Source organism: Trichoplusia ni, chromosome 28, assembly GCF_003590095.1.
Source record: "Trichoplusia ni isolate ovarian cell line Hi5 chromosome 28, tn1, whole genome shotgun sequence".
Lineage (NCBI taxonomy): Eukaryota > Metazoa > Arthropoda > Insecta > Lepidoptera > Noctuidae > Trichoplusia > Trichoplusia ni.
Window position 1 is genome coordinate 2406019 of NC_039505.1, and position 19423 is coordinate 2425441.

The following is a 19423-nucleotide window of genomic DNA, read 5'->3' on the forward strand; positions in this document are numbered from 1 at the left end:
CCGTAAGAGATAGCGCAACTATTGCGCGCTCACTCGCACTCATTATCTGAAATCCTGCCTACTATTTCTTCAAAAAAAGCCGCGCGCTTTGTAGGCACCGCTAGCCGCCTTTGTCGACGCCGCCAGCGCGCCGACAAACACCTTCAGCGGTATCGGCGAGGGACGTACCTGTGACACTGGATAAAATTTTACATCGATTAATTTGTTACACGGCATCCATGTTATAAAAAAAGAAACACCTTCTCAGCGTTTATGAACTTATCACGAATTTCATCAAAACCTTTTATTATTAACAGTTTGTTTTTGTTTAGAATTCTGTATTTCTAAAACATGTTGTTATAAACAATAATTTATTTTTTCTAAAATTAAACTCTGTTTTGTTACTAATATCCATTATCTACTCATGAAATCCCTGTATAAAAATCTTTATATTTTTTTTTCCTACGAACCACTGAATAATTATTCCAGTCACATAAAACAATTATTTTCATACACAAAAGTACCTTCTATGATTAATCAATTTGAAAAATTAAGTACTTTATTATTAAGAATGATTTTACGATATTCACATCGACCTTATGCAATTTATCGATAAAGAATCATAGGTACCTAGGTCCAACACTAGTCAAAGGTAAAACCGAAAGTTCGGCTTTTTTCAAAATAGTACCTATTTTTACTCAGTCCGTTCCTTACCTTTATCGAATGTGCATGTGCAGTCGGGTAATTCGCGGACTAATTATCGTGTATGCAGACAATTTACTGTGTGAAGTGATATAAGTGAGTGTATTTTTTTAATTACGATCCTATTAGCTCGATAGGTCATTCTACCGCCCGGGAGAATGGCAACATGCTAATGTGTTATGGCGAAGCACGTGGCAATGCGTGTCTCGCGTTGAACATTTACTGGACGCGGTACTTTTTGCCCCGGGTTCAGCAGCAGATTTTGCGCCGCGCCCAAATTTGTGTGCACGTAGATGGCGGACATTTCGAACCTTATCTGGTTAGAAGTGAGCGAGATTAAGGTAAGAGTAGGTTTGATTTAATAAAACACAAGACACAGATTGAAGTCAGAATAGTGTAAATTGTTTGGTACATTTTTTTTGAGATTGTTTTTCGTTACGGCATAACATTTTTTATAAACTGCGCGCGCGTTTCGATCGTGTCGCCGAGTGTCGCCCTCCTACCACATTACAGTTCGTGTAAGTACGTACGCAGAGCGTAAGGATCGCGCGGTAATCAATTCATTGCGTGCTCAAAAATGACTAAATCTATAAATATTAATCTCCGACGGTAGCGACTTCTTTAATATTAATTAACACGTTATTTTAAAGTCATTATGCGACTTTGTGGGTACGGTGTTCCTTCCACCCTGTATAAGTAGCACAAATAAGGAGAAACTTGTTATCGCGAGAGGGAATTTTGATTATTATATGTTCAGGCAGAATTAAAGGAGGTAACAATGTTAAATTGCATGGCCTTAGGGTTTTGGACACCGCTATGAGAACGCCTCCACCGTCTTTTTTGTGGCTGACAGAGCAATTACGGTCACATCTGAAAACTAAGTAACGTTGGTCAAGAAATTCATTTTCAGAAATATCAGGCGTTAACCAGGTTTCGGTTAAAATTATGATGCTTGTGACAATACGTTAATATACAATGTGTTCAATTTGGTCCTGATCCCTCAGCAGTTCTGATAAAAAATGGTTAAATTATTACTAGCCATGGTAGAACCAAGTAAATACAATAAAGTTAGCTTTAAGTAATGGAATTAAAATATAAGCAGTCGGATTAACAATACTAAGAAAAATGGCTCGAATACAAAAATTACAGATCAAGTACAAATTTCCAATTGTAAAGATCGAAAATATTAAGATCAACAGGATCATGTGAATATAATAATACGTATATACGTTTAAAATTTGTGATGATTTGGGTATAACTAACAGAACAAAAATAGGAGAACCCATATCCACAATATACAAACAGATATATGCAACTAAAAACATATCACTATGAAATGAAAAAGAGAAGGCGTCAAACATCAGATGGAGTCTCATTATCCGTGTTCTTTGGCTGAGATTTCGACTTAATCTTGATAGATATGTCGTCTTCAGTGCGAATAGGAAAAGCAGTAGATTCTTCCGATTCTCTGACCAGGACCGTTGCGTTTCTGACCCACACGAACTTAAATTTGTTAGCTTTAGCTGCATCGCGACATTTGCGAAACAACTCTTTGTTACGAAGACTTAAGATTTCGTTCATATAGAAACGACAAGGAGTTCCTGAGATACCTACGCGGTCAGTCCTTTAGAGAGCCGATATGCGTTCAATAGATTATCACGTAGTATACGAGATGTAAACTTGACGATAATATTCTCAGGCGGATTATTTTGAGCATGCGCGTGTGGAACACGGTGTATGGGTATTATATCCTTTGATGCTATTGTCATGTTGACTGCCGACCCAATAGACTCCAATATACTAATCAAGTTCTCACCGCGCTTTTCAGGCATATTTGCTATTTCAATATTGCATTGCCTTGATTGTTGCTCCAATGTATCTATCTTTCTTTCAAGCAGTCCGATGGTTAAAGTCGAAGAATTATTAATCTTTAAATCCAACTCCCTTATGCATTTACTACAGTCGGCATCATAGAAATCTAAATAACAAGGTAAATTTAGATTTCTATGGTCGGCATAGTTATCGGTGTCAAAATTAGCTGTAGATTTCAACTCAGTGATATCCTGCGTGAGTCCGACATATTTTTCGCCTAAATCCGACAAATCTCTCCTCATACTAGAATATTCCTCGCGCAATTCATTCACCTCACACTTAAGTTGACAAGAAGCAGAAGATAATGTGTTAACCTCTTCTTTAAGGCTAATAATAGCAGTATTTATATTGGAGAATTGGTTTTTCATGTTCTCTTTTAAATTAGAGATTGCCTTCTTCAACTCCGAGGTCAACGAATTCATCGCTTGAGTAAGCTCACATTCCGGCTGCTTACGTTTTCTTTGGGTGACATTAGTGCCTGCCTGATTATCTGAATGTAGGTCCAGATTGGACTTGCTTTTATTATTATCCGGTGAGCGGAACATGGCGTAAAAAAAAAGAAAAAACGCGTTCAATAAGAAACAAAAGGTCTTGCTTAAAAAGTCAGATTGTAGGTATTACACAGGGCGCTAAGTGGTAGATAGCAGCGCAGTAATTCACCGCGATGACCTCACGCACAGTTGGCTCAGCGGCTCAGCCCGCCGCCTCCACTCGACGTTGCACGGGACGACCGCCGGTTCGAACCCCACACTTCACACAACTTTTTCAATTTATAAAGTGTTGTTACTTTCAATATAAGCACCGACAGTAACAGGGACACCGCTATACAAGTTCCAAGATGGCGCGGATGGCAAACGACACTTCACACAAGATAGTAAGAGAGGGTCCAACAAAATTGAAAAATAGGCAAAAATTAATAGATCCAAGTTAAGACAATACTTTGCACAGTTTACACCAAAAAACAAAAACACGTCTGTCAACAGCTAACACAACAAGAATGAAGTTAGTTTAGAGAAAGTTATTGAGATCTCGATTCGTTCCACAGTGTGTTTCGTTCCACAAATGTGGCTTCAGAGTGTCTATGATTTTCATAATAGTTTATTAGTGTTGAGCAAGACAATTTGTTACCAGGAACGTTCAAAAAAGTGTTATTAATTATATCCGGATCAGTAAAATGCGTGGGAAGGTTATGCCTCGGTTTAAAGGATGATAAGAAAGAAAGAAAGAAAGAAAGAAAGAAAATATATTTATTTGTGCTAAAAAAGTGACGCATACACACAAAAACAAATAAATTAAAATAGAAAATAAAAGGGGGAAAATATGCGTCATATAACACAAAACGGCCGATGCTCAGCATAATGCTGAGACCCTACACAAGTCAGAGCCCCAGCGCTGATTTTCAGCACCAGCCGATGCTGACGTATAACGGCTATAGCCGGCTAACGGTGACATCACTAATTAATAAAAAATAAGAAAAAGCTGGAATATAATTATATACACACTAATTATAAAATTAAAATGTTTGTAGTGTAAAAAAAATAAATAAATAAATAAATAAACAGTGGTGACATTCTAAATCCAAAATATTTAGTAAATTATCAATTTTTTTTTTTTTTTTTATTTATATTATCTGTCATAACATGAGTTGTCATGCCAAATTTAATTTATGGTCTGGTGATGCAATCAAATGAGTAAGATGGCGGCGCTTGTTATTATAAATTATTGAGTAATGTGGATTAGCGATTATTATACCATAAAAAAGCTTTGATAGTGTATGTGTTTATGTGGTGCGTTATTGGGTGGATTTGTTTTAAGTGGATATATGTATAAGGCAGTGTGGGATCGATGTAGGACCGAACAAGTGCATATGTTGGTGACTGTAAATAAAGTGGTAAGTTTAAAGTTATAAATTAAATCCTAAGGCATAATACACAATCTGTTATTCAATGAATTAAATATATAAACATAAAGCGCTTAAATTCAATTAAAACTACACCCTAACAAATTAAAATATTGGTACTGACAATAACAATAACAATTTCATAATAATATTCAATTAGTGCAAGGAAGTATTACGTACAAGGAAGTATTACATTTAATTTTATATTCAATTTAAAGAAGTAAATAAATAATAGTAAATAGCAGTTGCAGAACGATGTGGCAACAGAGGAAGAGTCATGATACAGACAGCAGCAGTTCCAATGCCCAGCAGAGAGGTTGAGAACAACCAGCGCCACGGGAGATCTCCAAACCATTACCAGTATGCCATGACCCAGAGGTAGATAACAAACAGCATTGTTAAAGATGATGTGTAATTTGCTGTGATAGTAGTATGTTTTTAAGTCGACATTTGAATGATTGTTTTGTTTTCAGGCATCGCAATGGTGGTGGGAGATCATTCCAACAGCGCGTGGCTGCGAACTTAAAACACCCTCTGAATGCTGTAGTTCTGTGCATTGGTACCAGCAACGGGCACACCATGGAGCGAAGACCATGCTTTGAGTTAACATCTTTCCAGGTTAACTTTTTAAAAAGATATTCTGGGTTTTGTAACCGAACTGTGCCAAACAGCAAATTGGCTAAATGAAGCTTCCTTCTGGCGGCCATCTTGAGTAATTTAAGTTCATTAATATATGGAGTAACATGACTTCTACGAGGAATATTAACGCAAAAACGAACACAGGCATTTTGAATACGTTGGATGACACGCTCCGTTTTTGATAGAAGGCATGGTCCATACACTGTATCGCAGTAGTTTAATTTGGATAGAATAAGACCATCAACAAGCTGTTTGCGCAATGGGACTGTCAGATATTTCCGTATTCTATATAAGACCTTCAACCTATAAAATCAATTCTGGAGAACATTGGTAACATGGTCCTCAAATCGTAGCTCTGGATCCATGACTAACCCTAGATTGCATGTTTGCTCCAATCTCTCAATTTTCTCTCCCATGATAACTATTTCAATATTGGCTGCCACTATTGCTCGTACTTGATTCCTAGAACCCAGAACCATAAATTTGGATTTAAGGGGGTTAAGAACCAAAGAGTTCGCCTCTGACCATTCAACCACCCTGTAGAGATCGTCATTAATTTTTTGCACCGCCGAAGATGCTTCATCAGCCTTGAGCGATAGGTACAGTTGAATATCGTCGGCGTACATATGGTAACGACAGTTAAAAAACGATTTAGTGATGTCCGCACTATATCAGATGAACAACAGGGGCCCGAGAATCGATCCCTGAGGCACGCCCCTAGACGCATGGAGAGGGGGGGATGCCAAGGTTGACCCGTTATCCCTGTGCAGCTCTACAAGTTGTGATCGACCAGAAAGATAGCTTTTAAACCACTCCACAGTGTCACTATCAAAGCCATAAAAAGATAACTTAGACAGCAGAAGAGTGGTATTAATTGCATCAAAAGCGCGGGAAAAGTCTAGCAAAACCAGAATTGTACCCTCCCCTCTATCGCGTGCCTCTAGTATATTACCCACCACGTCGGCCAGAGCCGTCGCAGTACCCCTACCCTGTCTGAACCCCGATTGCAGGTCAGGAAGAATGTTATTGGCCTCAAGATATTCGACAACCTGAGAGTAGACTACTCGCTCCAAGATCTTAGATAGGCAGGGCAGAATACTGATTGGTCTTAGATCCTTAGTATTAATTGGGTTATTGGTTTTAGGTATAGGCCGCACGATAGCACAACGCCAGAGTTCAGGGAAAGTATGAGTGCTTATGGACCGGTTAATAATGTCTGTGATCACTTGCAAAGTGGTTGGTAGTGTGAGGCATAACATTTCGAGGCTAATGCCATCGATACCCTGTGCATTCGATTTTAGACTTTTAATTATTTTGAGGACTGCTTCGGCCTTGGTCGCTGTGAGTGTAAAGGAAGTGTCACTAAACCTGTGTGATTGAAAATAAGACAGCTGTGAGTCGCTGTGTTGACAATTACCCGGCACATCTAGAAACGCTGCATTGATTTCGTCAGGTTTGTCAAAATGTCCTGGTAGCAATCTTTGTTTGTGGTCTGGCAACACATCTGTTTTTAAATTGTGCCATAGAAGCTTTGGGTCCTTGATGTTGTCATTAATGCTCTTAGCAAAGTATGCTTTCTTCTCACTAGCCAATGCCGTAATTGCTTGATGTTTTAAATCAAGGTAATATTTTTTATGTTCTGGCAATTTCGATTTGTGAAACCTATCCCTAGCCTCGTCTCTTAGTTTAGAAATAAGCCTGATATTGTCAGTTATCCACGGAGTGGGACGGGTTTTAAAAGTCTTCGTTTTGATGGGAGCGTGGAGGTCAAACAGATGGATCATTGCAGAGTTAAATGTTTGCACCATGGTGTTGACATCCATCATGTCACTAATACGCGACCAAGGAATGGAATTAAGATCCCTATGAAAGTAGTCTTCTAGTATATCTCGAAGCGGACGAAAAACTACATGAATTGGTTTAGGCTTCGGTTTTTTAAAAACTGTCTCACAAGTAATGAACGCGTGATGGCTGAGCTCCCTAATGCAATTCACTTGGACGTTTCGAATCGCTGCATCAGTGCAGACTAAGTCAATAAGCGAGCTACTGTTACCTACGAAGTGTGTGGATGTTTGGACTAGTTGTGTTAAATTAAGGTACCTAAAAAAATCCACAAGCTCGTTTGTTTTCTTGCTGTTGCCATCTAACATATTAACATTAAAATCCCCCATAAGTATTAAATTATCATAGGGAGCCAACCCAGCAATGCTAGAAGTTAATCCCTCCAGGAAAGACCCCAAGTCCAACCAGGGCGGACGATAGGCAGTGCCAATAAGTATTTTATTCCTGTTCACGTTGAGAGATAACCAGAGCTGTTCTACATTGGGTTGTACAGGATGTGCTCTGACACGCGCTTTAATTCCATCCTTAATATAAAATGCGACCCCCCCGCCACGCCCCCCACGCACAGATGTAGGTCGCGGAATATGCTTGAGCTTGTACCCACGCACACTAGGCGCGCGGTCCTCTTCACCCTTACGCAACCAAGTCTCGTTGATGGCCATTAAATCCACTGAGTAATGGGGAATATGCATGATTTTTTTATATGTTTCTACTAGTTATTACATTACCAAACATACAAATATCACGTCCAAAATATAAACTATTATGCAAAAAATTAAATATTAAAATCGCGATCAATTTAAACGCGGCCATTTTGGCGCGCTTGCTCGTGACGTCACCATTACACGAGTTCGATGTCAACAGCAAAGTGATTGGTTTACAAAATTACCAAAAAATAAATAAAGTGAGTGAATATCGACTTAATTACCATGGAAAAGCACAAAAAACCATATTATAAATATTGTGTCGTTCCTATGTGTCCAAATAACATCAACACTGCACCTGACAAAGTGTATTTCCTTATGCCGAAAGGTGAAAATCTAAGGAAAAAGTGGTGCAAGGCGATGAGAAGGGACAATGTATCGTGTTTGAGCTGTTTATACTGTTGTGAAGATCATTTCAATGTAAGTAAGGATATCAAAAAAGTAAAATACATATACAAATCATTCTTACTTTTACCTACCTACTTGTTTTGTTTACAAACCTCTACAAAACATAACCTAGTTTACAAAAAGTTGTAAAGATATTATTAAAAATTCTTATTCGATATTCTAAATTTATCTTTATGTATGTATAAGTATTATTCATGAATAAAAACATCTAAATTATTAGAGTAAGAGGCAAGTTCGAGAGTAAAACCTCGATTTTCGGAAGATTATCCGACTGCGCTTTTACGAAACCGGTTTCAGTCATTCTCTAAGTCCTTCTTCACAATTAATTAATATTTTGAACACATAAAACTATTAACTTAAGATAAAAAAACAGCGACACAATACAATAACAATTATTCCTCCAAAAAGAAACCATACAAATAGCTTGTTGACAGCAGACGTCTCGTGTAAAACTGACGTCACGTTTTGTTCCACCAATAGTGTTGCGTTTCGAAAATTTGCGCGGTAATTTCAAAACAGCCACTTTTTGATGATTAAATTTCATTATTAAATTAAAATAAATTCTAAAAATAATTGTATAGTGTGTTTTCAGTAGCAATAAATATTACAAAAAAAAATATTTTGTCCATATTTAAGTCACGTGCATATTCCCCATTGGCCATTGCTATCAAAAACTCATCCTGGTTAGTTCCTAGAGAGCCTGCATTCAGTAGACCTAACTTAACACATTTACTTGGAGTCATTTGTGCTGTATATAGTATAGTAAATATTTGTGGAGTATGTATATTGTCATATGCCGTGTATATAATTGATTGTGTAAATGTACTGTGAATATAATATAATAGAGTGGTAATAATTGGCTTATTTGTATATAGTAAAGTAAATATTTGTGTAGTATGTGTAATGTTTTATGCCGTGTATATAATTGTTTGTGTAAAAATGTACTGTGATTGTAATATAGTAAAGTAGTGATAGTTGGCTTGTTTGTATATATTTTTTGTGCAATATCAAGGAAGGAAAAAGTTATGATGGAAAGTTTATACAGTGTATTATTATGTAGAAGTAGTAAGCAAAATAGTGTCAGTTGAGTGTTACCAGACGCCCTAAACAAACTGTTGTCAGAACGCATATTTTCCGATTTAGCAATACAAAATGCAGACTTAAAAAATAACAAATATAAAAGTAATGAGATATCACATTGTTTCATTAATAGGTCCGAATATCCTCGAAATGTCCTCATCAGTGCGGATTCTCTGCGTGGTATCACCTGGACTCTTCCTAGCAAGGATGCGGCCCCGCTTGGTCCACACAAATCTCCAGCTGAAGAGGCTAGCTGCATCTCGCGCCTTCCGAAACAACCTGCGATTTGTTTTGGTGAGGCGCTCATTTAGGAAGAAGCGCTGGGGCGGACCGGGCAAATCCAAGTCGGCCGTCGTCGCTCCACGGCGCACGCGCGCGCTCGCCAGCAGCTGGTCGCGCAGGTCGCGGCGCGCCAGGCGCACAACAATGGGGCGCGGCCGAGCTTCTGTTGGACCCGCAGAGTTGGTAGCGTTGAGCTGCTTCCCGCCGACCCGTTCCGCGCTAACAATATCGCGTTCGTCCAAACTCACCCCCAACTTGAGTCCTATGATCGCGGCGATGTGTGTTGGGTTGTCAGCCGCTGCCTCCGGTATGTTAGATATCTCGAGATCATTCGCTAAAAGCTCCTGATCCCTGTCATTTAACTCCCGCCGTAACTCATCCACGATCCCGTCGGACGATGAGCCACCCGAAGAAGCCTTCTGCTCTAACGCGCTGATTCTGGCTTCTAGGCCATCAATGCGCGCGTTACAGTTGCGCATAGAGGTTTTTATCTCCATCATTTCAACCTCCATATCCTTGCGAAACTCCTGGATTTCCGCACGCATCGCACTCAGTTCCTCGAAGAGAAGGCTCATGTTGGAGCCAGCAATTAGGGACATCTCCCGTGCCGTGATGTCGTCGACAGAAACCTTATCTAATGGCATAGAAGGAGTAGGAGATGGCGATTGTTGCTCGTTGAAAATAGGAGCAAGATCGGAGCGGCTAGACGTGGTGTTGGGCGTGCTAGTCTCCTCACTGGTTTGCCCTACAGGGCTTACAGTAAGTGGACTTCCCGCAGCACCTCTTACAGGGGTTTCAGTCCTGTTGTCCCTGGCTAGGTGTTTTTTGCATTCTGGGCAGCACCAGCTTGCGGTAACAACTGCTTTGGGAGCAACGCCCACGCAAACTCGGTGATATTGCGCATGGCATTTACCGCACTTAGCGCTCTCTAGCGTCGATGTAAAGCGACCGCAACCTCCACACTTGACACCTGGCATAATGGTAAGCAGAGGTAAAAATTGTAGAAAAAAATTATGTGTTTCAGCGTTGGGTCGCTAGATGGCGCGGCTGACTCGATATCAGACTTTGACAGATAACGTCGAGAATATCCCTCCGCTGTCACCAATGTGTCATAAGTCAATGTGGGCCTGTCAACTGATGATTGCGAGAATATCAGTAGGAGCACAAACAAGCGTTAATAGTTCATTCACTTTATGAAAAATTGAGGGTAACCAGTAATTACGCTGAGTCACTGAGAGTACTATTTTGTTTAATTGTATTACTTAGACACTGTTATTGTTAATATATTCAATGTAAGTCACTGTATTTCTCACTACGAACACAATAAAATATTTTTTCCGGCAGATACTGGTGTTTACGAATTATTTATAACTAAAAGTACAACAATAGATCTTCACCGATATAGACGTCAAACGTCAACATTGTACGACGTACAACGATAACGTAGTTTTGAGGGATTTCCATAACAATTTTGGGTTTTTTATTTTATTATTTATATTATATTTGTAATACGCAACTTTTCCATTATGCAAGGAACTCGTCACTAAAGATTTTAATTCTTTGTAATATTCTTTTTTCCCATCACATTTAGTTTTCCTATAAACTGTTAATGCTTCATCGCGTAAACGCATCATAAGTGTTACTGTATCCGTAATCCAAGGACCTTTCCCTTACAGTGCATGCTTTAATCGGTGCGTGCATGTCAAATAAAAACGTTATGTAGGTGTTAAAAGCTTGTACCATATCATTAACGTTATCTAGGATAGCAATATTATCTAGGTTTAAATGTAATAAATCCGACTTAAAGCTAATAAGACATATTTTTTAAAGAACGGCATTTAATATGGTGTAAACTTATCGCGTTTTATCTAAAACTCCGTGACCACAATCGAGTGGCCGTTCATTGAACCAAAAGGTACCATCGTAGTATATTTTGCTCTCAGATCAGTACACAGGAGATCAATAAGGGTTTCACTGGACGTTGTATGATGGGTGGAAGTTGTAAATATCTGTTTAAAATCAAAGCAATTGAGAAATTCGTATTATCGATTTTGTGCAGTTTGCGTCAAGTAAATTTACGTTGAAATTCCCGAGCAAAATATAGTGGTCACATTTAGACAGTGAGGTAAGGGTGTCCGTTATGGCATCCAGAAATAGGACGAGAACGAGCCGTGGTGGACGGTATGCTGTGCCAATGGCTGTTCTTTTCCCATTTAAGGTAAGCGTAAGCCACATTTGTTCAACCGATTCGAACCTGGGATCGACGTTGTAGACATAAGTACGCGCGCTCAGTTCTTGCCGTAGATAGAAGCCAACGCCCCCACCACAACCCGAGTGAACACACTCCGGCCGCGGAGTATGGCGCAAGCGATAGCCGGGTACCACCAGAGCGCGCCCCTCCTCCCCTGGACGCAACCATGTTTCATTTATTGCCATAACGTCAAAGCTGTATCTATCGATTACTTCGATCGAATCGTCATGGCCTGTATCCAAAGAACCCGCATTGAGGAAGCCGATCTAAAACGTTTTTCATTTTTAGGCAACATGGTTTCTATTGTAAAGGTTTTTTAATATTAGAGCGATAGAACATAATATAAGTAAGCATTACTAGAATTCTGTGCAAGATAACACAAACAGAATAAATGAATAAGCGTGAACTAACTGTACAACTAGTGTGAATAGTTATAAAAATATATGGTTTTATTTGTAGTGTGTATCATAAATAACTGTAAAACTGGGTCACACGAATGTCGCCGATATGTGCCGCGGGGCACTTATTGATATAATACACGTTGATAATTGAAATATAAGACAGCCATGCGGTACTTAAATATAACAAAGGAACCAAATTATAAGAAGTGAAGAGATAAGAGAACAAAATATGGAAATAAAACAGGTATAACGGCTTAAGGCGTATCTTTGCTTTCATTACTCGTCTCATTACCAAAGACTTGAAAAAGGTCAGCCTTACAGCGAATAGGACGAGCTGAATCTCCGGGTTTATTGCGAGCGAGAATGCGCCCACGTTTACACCAAACGAATAGGCATGTTCACTCAGGTTACAAATCCATCTAATTCTTTTTTCACTTATTAAGTACAGCATATAAAACCTAAAATAAAATTATAAGAACCTAATTATTATTCTATAATTATATAAAAATAATTTAAAATGCTTTAATTTTTATCGGTGATCAGCCGACTGCGAACACCAATCAGAGCGCGGTGACGTCACTGGCCGAAAAACAAGCTGACATTTCTGTCATAATCAATACTTAAAGTACGACCGGCAAACTGTTTATATCTTTATTTCAATAGTACGACTATAAAAACCTCATATTTTGTTAGTATAATGGAGAGTGGTTTCATCAAAGCAAATAGCGGTAATTTACCGAAGATAGATTCTTTGATGGTAGCAATTTTTTTTGCTACAAACAAAGACTTTTGTGCAGCGGAGCTCAGAAACGTGAAAATATCTTTGTAAGTATTAAATTGTAAACAAAAATAACTGGTGCTTGTCGCTGACAATGATGCTGGGTGTCTTCTAGCAAGTGATAACCACTTTCTTCTTATTAGTGCATTTTTTGGAACGTATATCAAAAGTTTCTGTGGTTTTGTTATTGACGTACTCTTGCACATTGGCACTGCACATGTTTTGTAAAACGAGGTCATTATTACAGTTTGTATCAACAATATTTCAGTAAAAAACAGTGGACTCTCATAGAACGCGAGCTTTCTTTATCGGCCGGTGACGTAGATATTTATCACGTGACTGTTTGGGAGCGTTTCGGCGGCAATTTTTGAAAAATATTTTTTTAATTGTTTTTTTATTGAAGTTAGTGATATTTTTTTCTCAAAAATATTTTTTTCGTGTTTATTTAAGCTCTATTTATAAATTAAAAGCTATTTCTAAAATTAGTGAACATGCCTATTGCCAACCCAAGTGATCGCCAGTCTCACGTGCCCTTCGAAACAGCTCACGATTTGTTTTTATTAGGCGTTCGTTGATGTAGAAACGAGTCGGTGGCCCGGTCATCTCAAGGTCAGCTGAAGTTAATCCGCGACGCGCTCTAGCTGCCTCCAACAGCTGACAGCACAAGTCGCGGCGTGCAAACCTCACGACGAGGAAGCGCAAGCGCGTCTCCTATGGCCCCGCCGACTGCGTCGGCGCATTGATACGTCTGCCGCCGACTCGCTCGGCGCTAACAATATCGCGCGGCTCGACCGTTACGCCCAACTTAGTTGCGACCAACATCGCTGTGTGCGTGAGGTTTTCTCCGCTGCTTTCTGGCAAGTGAGAGATCTGCAGGTCATTTTGTAGCAGCTCCTGGTCGCGGTCATTTATGTCATTACGTAATTGGCCAATGACATCTTCTAAATCGGAGTGCACTTCGGGCTGGGCTCGCTTGTTTTCCTCCATAGTGGCCATTCTCTCCTCCAACTTGGCAATACGCTCATTTGTGACATTGAGGGACAAACGTAGCTCCGATAAGTCGTCACGCATCAGCTGGAATTCACGCCGTATAGTCTGTAAAAACTCCTCCTTAAAAGTCGTGAGTTCCATTTTTGAGTACGATGTCAGTTCAAGTTCGGACGTCTGCTCCTGTGCGTCTTCTCGAACAGTGTTGCCCGTTGAGGCAGGAGTCCCCACTTGGCTGTGCTGGTCATCCTCGACTAAGACATAGCGAGTTCCTCCGTGTTTCGGAAGGCACGTTAAATTGTGGGTCCCGGCTGTTATTCCTACATCTTTGACAGGAATTTCAAACTTCAAATTCAACATTCAAATTAAAATGTTATGATTCCCTGAAATCTTGTTTACATTCTTTATCTCGTCTCGTTGGCCTTACTAAAGAATCGATGCTAATCGAATAATATTTTGTTTTTTTTGTTTGCCGCCAGTTTATTTTTTCGTTTATAATAATATTTATAGTTTAGTTTCGTAGCCCCACGCGAGTCCACTAACTAGTCGTACTGTGTATACTTAAGGAAAATGGACCTTTTACAACCAGATCACAATCGGAGAACGTATCAGGAGACATGTTTTATCATCATTACCTCCCGATATGACTGTTCCTTTATGTAGCATCATTAAATCTTTTTTATACCATTTTTACAGCATTCATATTATTTAAATACCTATCTATAATCTCAAGACTAATAAAGATACTTATTTTACCTTCACCGTTATCATCTCATAGCCATGTCTGTGATGCGTGTTATGACAAGATATCAAGATGTCTTCCAACGAATTCCAGGGAAAGACAACTCGGTCATGTTTGTTATGGCTGTGGTAAATCAGTTACACGTGCCAAAAGACACGAAATTCTGGAGGGAAGCCCCCCCGCCTCAGTTGTATCACTGTGGCAGTACTTACATGATGACATGTAAGTAGTACGTTTTTAAATATCTACATGTGAATAATTGTTACAGTTTTAATAGTGTAATCAATCACATTAAATAATTTAAACTTATTTGAAGTTCTAATTCAAAAGGTAACAGGCAAGTCAGTATCTATCTATACTAATATATAAAGCTGAAGAGTTTGTTTGTTTGTTTGTTTGAACGCGCTAATCTCAGGAACTACTGGTCCAAATTGAAAAAATATTTTTGTGTTGAATAGACCATTCATCAAGGAAGGCTTTAGGCTTTAAACCATCACTCTGCGACTAATAGGAGCGAAGATACAATGGAAAATGTAAAAAAAACAGGGCAGGTATGAATCATAACTTATATCTTCTACCCACGGGGACGAAGTCGCGGGCAACAGCTATATTTAATATACCGTTAATTAAAAATACAAATCTATATATACTAATATATAAAGCTGAAGAGTTTGTTTGTTTGTTTGTTTGACCGCGCTAATCTCAGGAACTACTGGTCCAAATTGAAAAAATATTTTTGTGTTGAATAGACCATTTATCAAGGAAGGCTTTAGGCTATAAACCATCACGCTGCGACTAATAGGAGCGAAGATACAATGGAAAATGTAAAAAAAACAGGGCAGGTATGAATCATAACCTATATCTTCTACCCACGGGGACGAAGTCGCGGGCAACAGCTATCTGTTGGGAATTCAGGATTCAGATTCATAAATGAAACTACTTTTAAAAATGATGTTGATCTTGCGAGCGTGTATAATGGAGTGAAAAAAGATAACAGGTTATGCATGTGACGATGCAACAAATATGAATTAATGTAATCTTAATATTTACTTAATACTAATGAGTGAGTCATTGCTACGATGTAAACATGAGGCGCTCGAACATGCCCCCGGGCGTTGAAAGCCTTCTTGCTTTCAACCAGACTCTGTAGTCACCGGCAATGGACATATCTTGGAGAAAGCCCTTCGGATGATACCATTTGAGGTCTTGACGTCAGCGACATGAGCTATTCCGTCGGTTCCCGGATGTATGGCCACGATCCTGCCCAATCTCCACTTTAAAGGCGGAAGATTTTCCTCCTTGATTACTACCAAGGTATCCAACTTCAAACTATCCTTACTGGAATGCCACTTGATGCGTTGCTGCAGTTCTGCGATGAACTCCTTACTCCATCTAGTCCAGAAGTGCTGGCGGAGTTGTTCAATCCGCTGGTAGCGAGTCAAGTTGGTAGTGGAGTGCTCTTCTAAATTCGGTTGAGGCAGGGAAGTGAGCGGGCGACCGATGAGGAAATGACCAGGAGTCAGCGGCGTGCAATCTGCTGGGTCTGATGATAACGGTGTAAGAGGGCGCGAATTCAATATAGCCTCTATTTGAACTAATGTGGTGTAAAGTTCCTCAAACGTTAAATTACAATTTCCCAGCACTCTATACAAATGATGCTTGACCGACTTGACACCCGCTTCCCATAGACCACCGAAGTGAGGGGCATAGGCAGGAATAAAATGAAAATTGATTCCCTCATTGGCCATACTTGTACTCAAAGAATCATGATTACATTTTAAGAACTTAGCAAGCTCATTATACGCACCAACAAATGAGGTACCATTATCCGAGTAGATATTTACGGGTTTTCCCCGTCTCGCGATAAATCTATATAAGGATAATAAATAACTATGGCTAGTCAGGTTACCCACAAGTTCCAAATGGATCGCCTTAGTGGTAAAACAAATAAAAAGCGCAATGTATACTTTTACAAGCCTACAACCACGACCTTTACGACTAGCACTCAATATAGGGCCAGCATAATCGACGCCCGTGCTTTCAAATGGAAAGCTCCCTGGAAGTAGGCGCTGCCGCGGTAAGTTACCCATCAATGGAGTAACAACCTTACCTTTCATTCGACGACATAGCACGCATTTGTGATAACAGGCCTTGGCTAAATTTCGACCTCCTATCGGCCAATAGGTTTCTCGTAATGACGCTAATAATAATTGAGGCCCGGCGTGCATTAATCGTTTGTGTTCAAAATCACATAATAATTTCGAAAAATGGTGAGTGGACTGTAACAATATAGGGTGCCGTTTATTATAATTAAAATCCGAATAATCAAGACGTCCGCCGACACGCATTATATCATCGTTGTCTAAATAAACGTTAAATTTTAATAGGACGCTCTTTTTAGGTAAATCTTGTTTAGACAAAAGTAAATTGTATTCGGTAAATGATTCACGCTGACTTTGTATAATCAAAACATTTAAAGCTTTGTTCAACTCGTCACTTGAGAGAAAGCTACCATTATATTGATGCCCTTTACATAATTTAAGAAATCGCAACACATAAGCCATGGAGCGTCGGGAATAATTTGAAAAACGGCTAAAGTTAATTAATTGTTTATTTTTATTGTGGTCAACACTGACAGTTAAAATTACATCAGACCGAGTTTCCGGCAGTGAGGCAGGCTCTAAAGGTTTGACTAAAGATGGCCAATAGCATGAGTCTTGATGGAGAAAGTCGGGACCGGACCACCATAGGTCTAGACTCTGCAGATTACTAATATCCACACCACGAGATATTAGGTCTGCTGGGTTTTTGTCGGTTGGGACATGTCGCCAAGTGCAGTGACCTGCCTGCTCTAAAACTTCAGCGACGCGGTTGCGCACGAAGGGCTGAAGCCTTGAAGGCAACATCTGCAACCATCCCAACACGATTGTGGAATCGGTCCAACAAAACACACGGCTAAACCTAACCCTTAGTGATTTCGATATCTTCTCGTATAGATGAGTACCGACTACAGCGCCACACAACTCCAATCTCGGAATCGTAGTTGGTTTGATAGGTGCCACTCTGCTCTTGGCCATGAGTAACCTGACCATACACTTGCCTTCATCGTTTGCACTACGAACATAGGCACAAGCGCCATAGGCACGTTCAGAGGCATCTGTGAAGATGTGTAGTTCTAAATGTGTGTATGACTCACAGACGACGATACGTGGAAAACGAAAGTCATTAATAAGTGGCAATTTTCTCACAATAGCTTGCCACGGTGCACTTAATTCTGGAGATAATGGCTCATCCCACGACAATTTATCAAGCCACATTCGCTGCAGTAACATTTTCATTGTGATCACTAAAGGTGACAACAAACCTAAAGAGTCAAAGATCTTTGCAATGACAGAAAGCAAATCACGCTTAGTGCTATTAGTGTGAGAGATGGTTGAGTCGACTAAGAACATCAGTTCATCTGAACTGGCATGCCACCCTAAACCTAATAGTTTGGTTGGCTCAGGAGAGCCAATATTCAAATCAAGCGATGACTCTGAAATATCAGACAACAATTGAGGTGCATTTGACTTCCATTTGCGAAGTACCATGCAAGCTGACGAAAGTGCCTTTGTGACTTCTTGGCGGATGTGGCTGACTGTATTTAAGTCATCCCCTCCAGTTAACAGGTCATCTACATAAAAGTCATGTTTGATGACATCAGCAATCTTGTCGTCCTTGCAATCAAGACCTAATTGATAAAGGCAGCGGGTGGCTAAAAACGGAGCACTAGCAGTGCCATAAGTCACCGTATTTAATTTATAAACTTGTACTTGTGATGAATTATCTCGCCACAAAATCTGCTGTAAGTGTCTATCAGATGGATGAACATCCACGCACCTGTACATCATCTGAACATCTCCCGATAAGACATACTTATACTGCCTAAACCGCAAAAGAATGGCCAGAAGGTCATCCTGAATTGTCGGACCGACCATTTGTATGTCATTGGATGAAATTCCAGACGATGTGGGACAACTTGCATTGAAAACAACGCGCAGTTTTGTGGTGGTACTCTGTTCCCGTAGTACACCATGATGTGGAATGTAGTAACCTGTTGGGTCAGTGTCTGATGGCTTGAATTGAGTCATATGTCCGAGCAACTCGTACTCGGACATAAATGCATCATACATTTTGCCTAAGTCAGGTTTCGTTTTTAATCTACGCTCTAACGAATGCAGACAATAAGTGGCCTTACGAAGTGAGTCTCCGAGTACAGAAGGGTCTTGCTTAAGAGGTATGCGTACACAAAAGCGACCATTAGCCAATCTAGTTGTATTTTTAACAAAATGATCCTCACAGCTTTTTTCCTCTGAGGAGTAATGAGAAACATTTGAATGTATCTCCTCTAGCTGCCAAAATTTAGTCAGTTCACTTCGTAAGTTGCTTAACTCGTCAGAATTAGTAGAACCTAATTTAGAAAAATGACACCTAATTCTATTTGCATTTAATGTGACATGATTGCGGCTTATGGGTCCGGACACTATCCAGCCTAAACTGGTTTCAAATAATATGGGTTTACCATTACCTAAGTTTATTCGCTGCGACCCTAATAAGTCCCAGAAAGCATCAGCGCCAATTAATATGTCCACATCAGCAGGCTTGTAAAACTTAGGGTCAGCTAAACAAAGATTGGCGGGAATGTTTAAGTTAGTAATATTTAATTCACGACATGGCATTTCACTCGTTATTAATGGTAAAACAAAACAACGAAGTTCAGTGCTGAAACAGTTATTTAATGATGTCACGTTGATGCGACATATTTTACCTACGTGTGACGTCACGTTGTTAATGCCAAATATTGACTTGTCTATTTT

At 39.6% G+C, this 19423-nt stretch overlaps 1 protein-coding gene and 1 long non-coding RNA gene across 3 annotated transcripts; one reads left to right on the plus strand and one right to left on the minus strand.

Moving 5' to 3' along the window:
* The first annotated feature begins 4229 nt into the window (after window positions 1-4229).
* Window positions 4230-7040, plus strand: LOC113506116. Of its 2 annotated transcripts, XR_003401694.1 has the most exons (4): window positions 4230-4444; window positions 4696-4831; window positions 4927-5071; window positions 6237-7040. It is a non-coding gene; the product is annotated as an uncharacterized LOC113506116 (long non-coding RNA). The 2 variants fall into 2 exon arrangements; XR_003401693.1 differs by lacking the exon at window positions 6237-7040 and having other exon boundaries at window positions 4927-5333.
* Window positions 7041-15700: 8660 nt separating this feature from the next.
* Window positions 15701-18739, minus strand: LOC113506031. Its single transcript, XM_026888895.1, has 2 exons — window positions 17410-18739; window positions 15701-16110 (listed from the first exon to the last, which is right to left on the minus strand). The coding sequence occupies exons 1-2, from the start codon at window positions 18737-18739 to the stop codon at window positions 15701-15703; spliced, it is 1740 nt and encodes a 579-aa protein (XP_026744696.1).
* Between the last annotated feature and the right edge of the window lie 684 nt (window positions 18740-19423).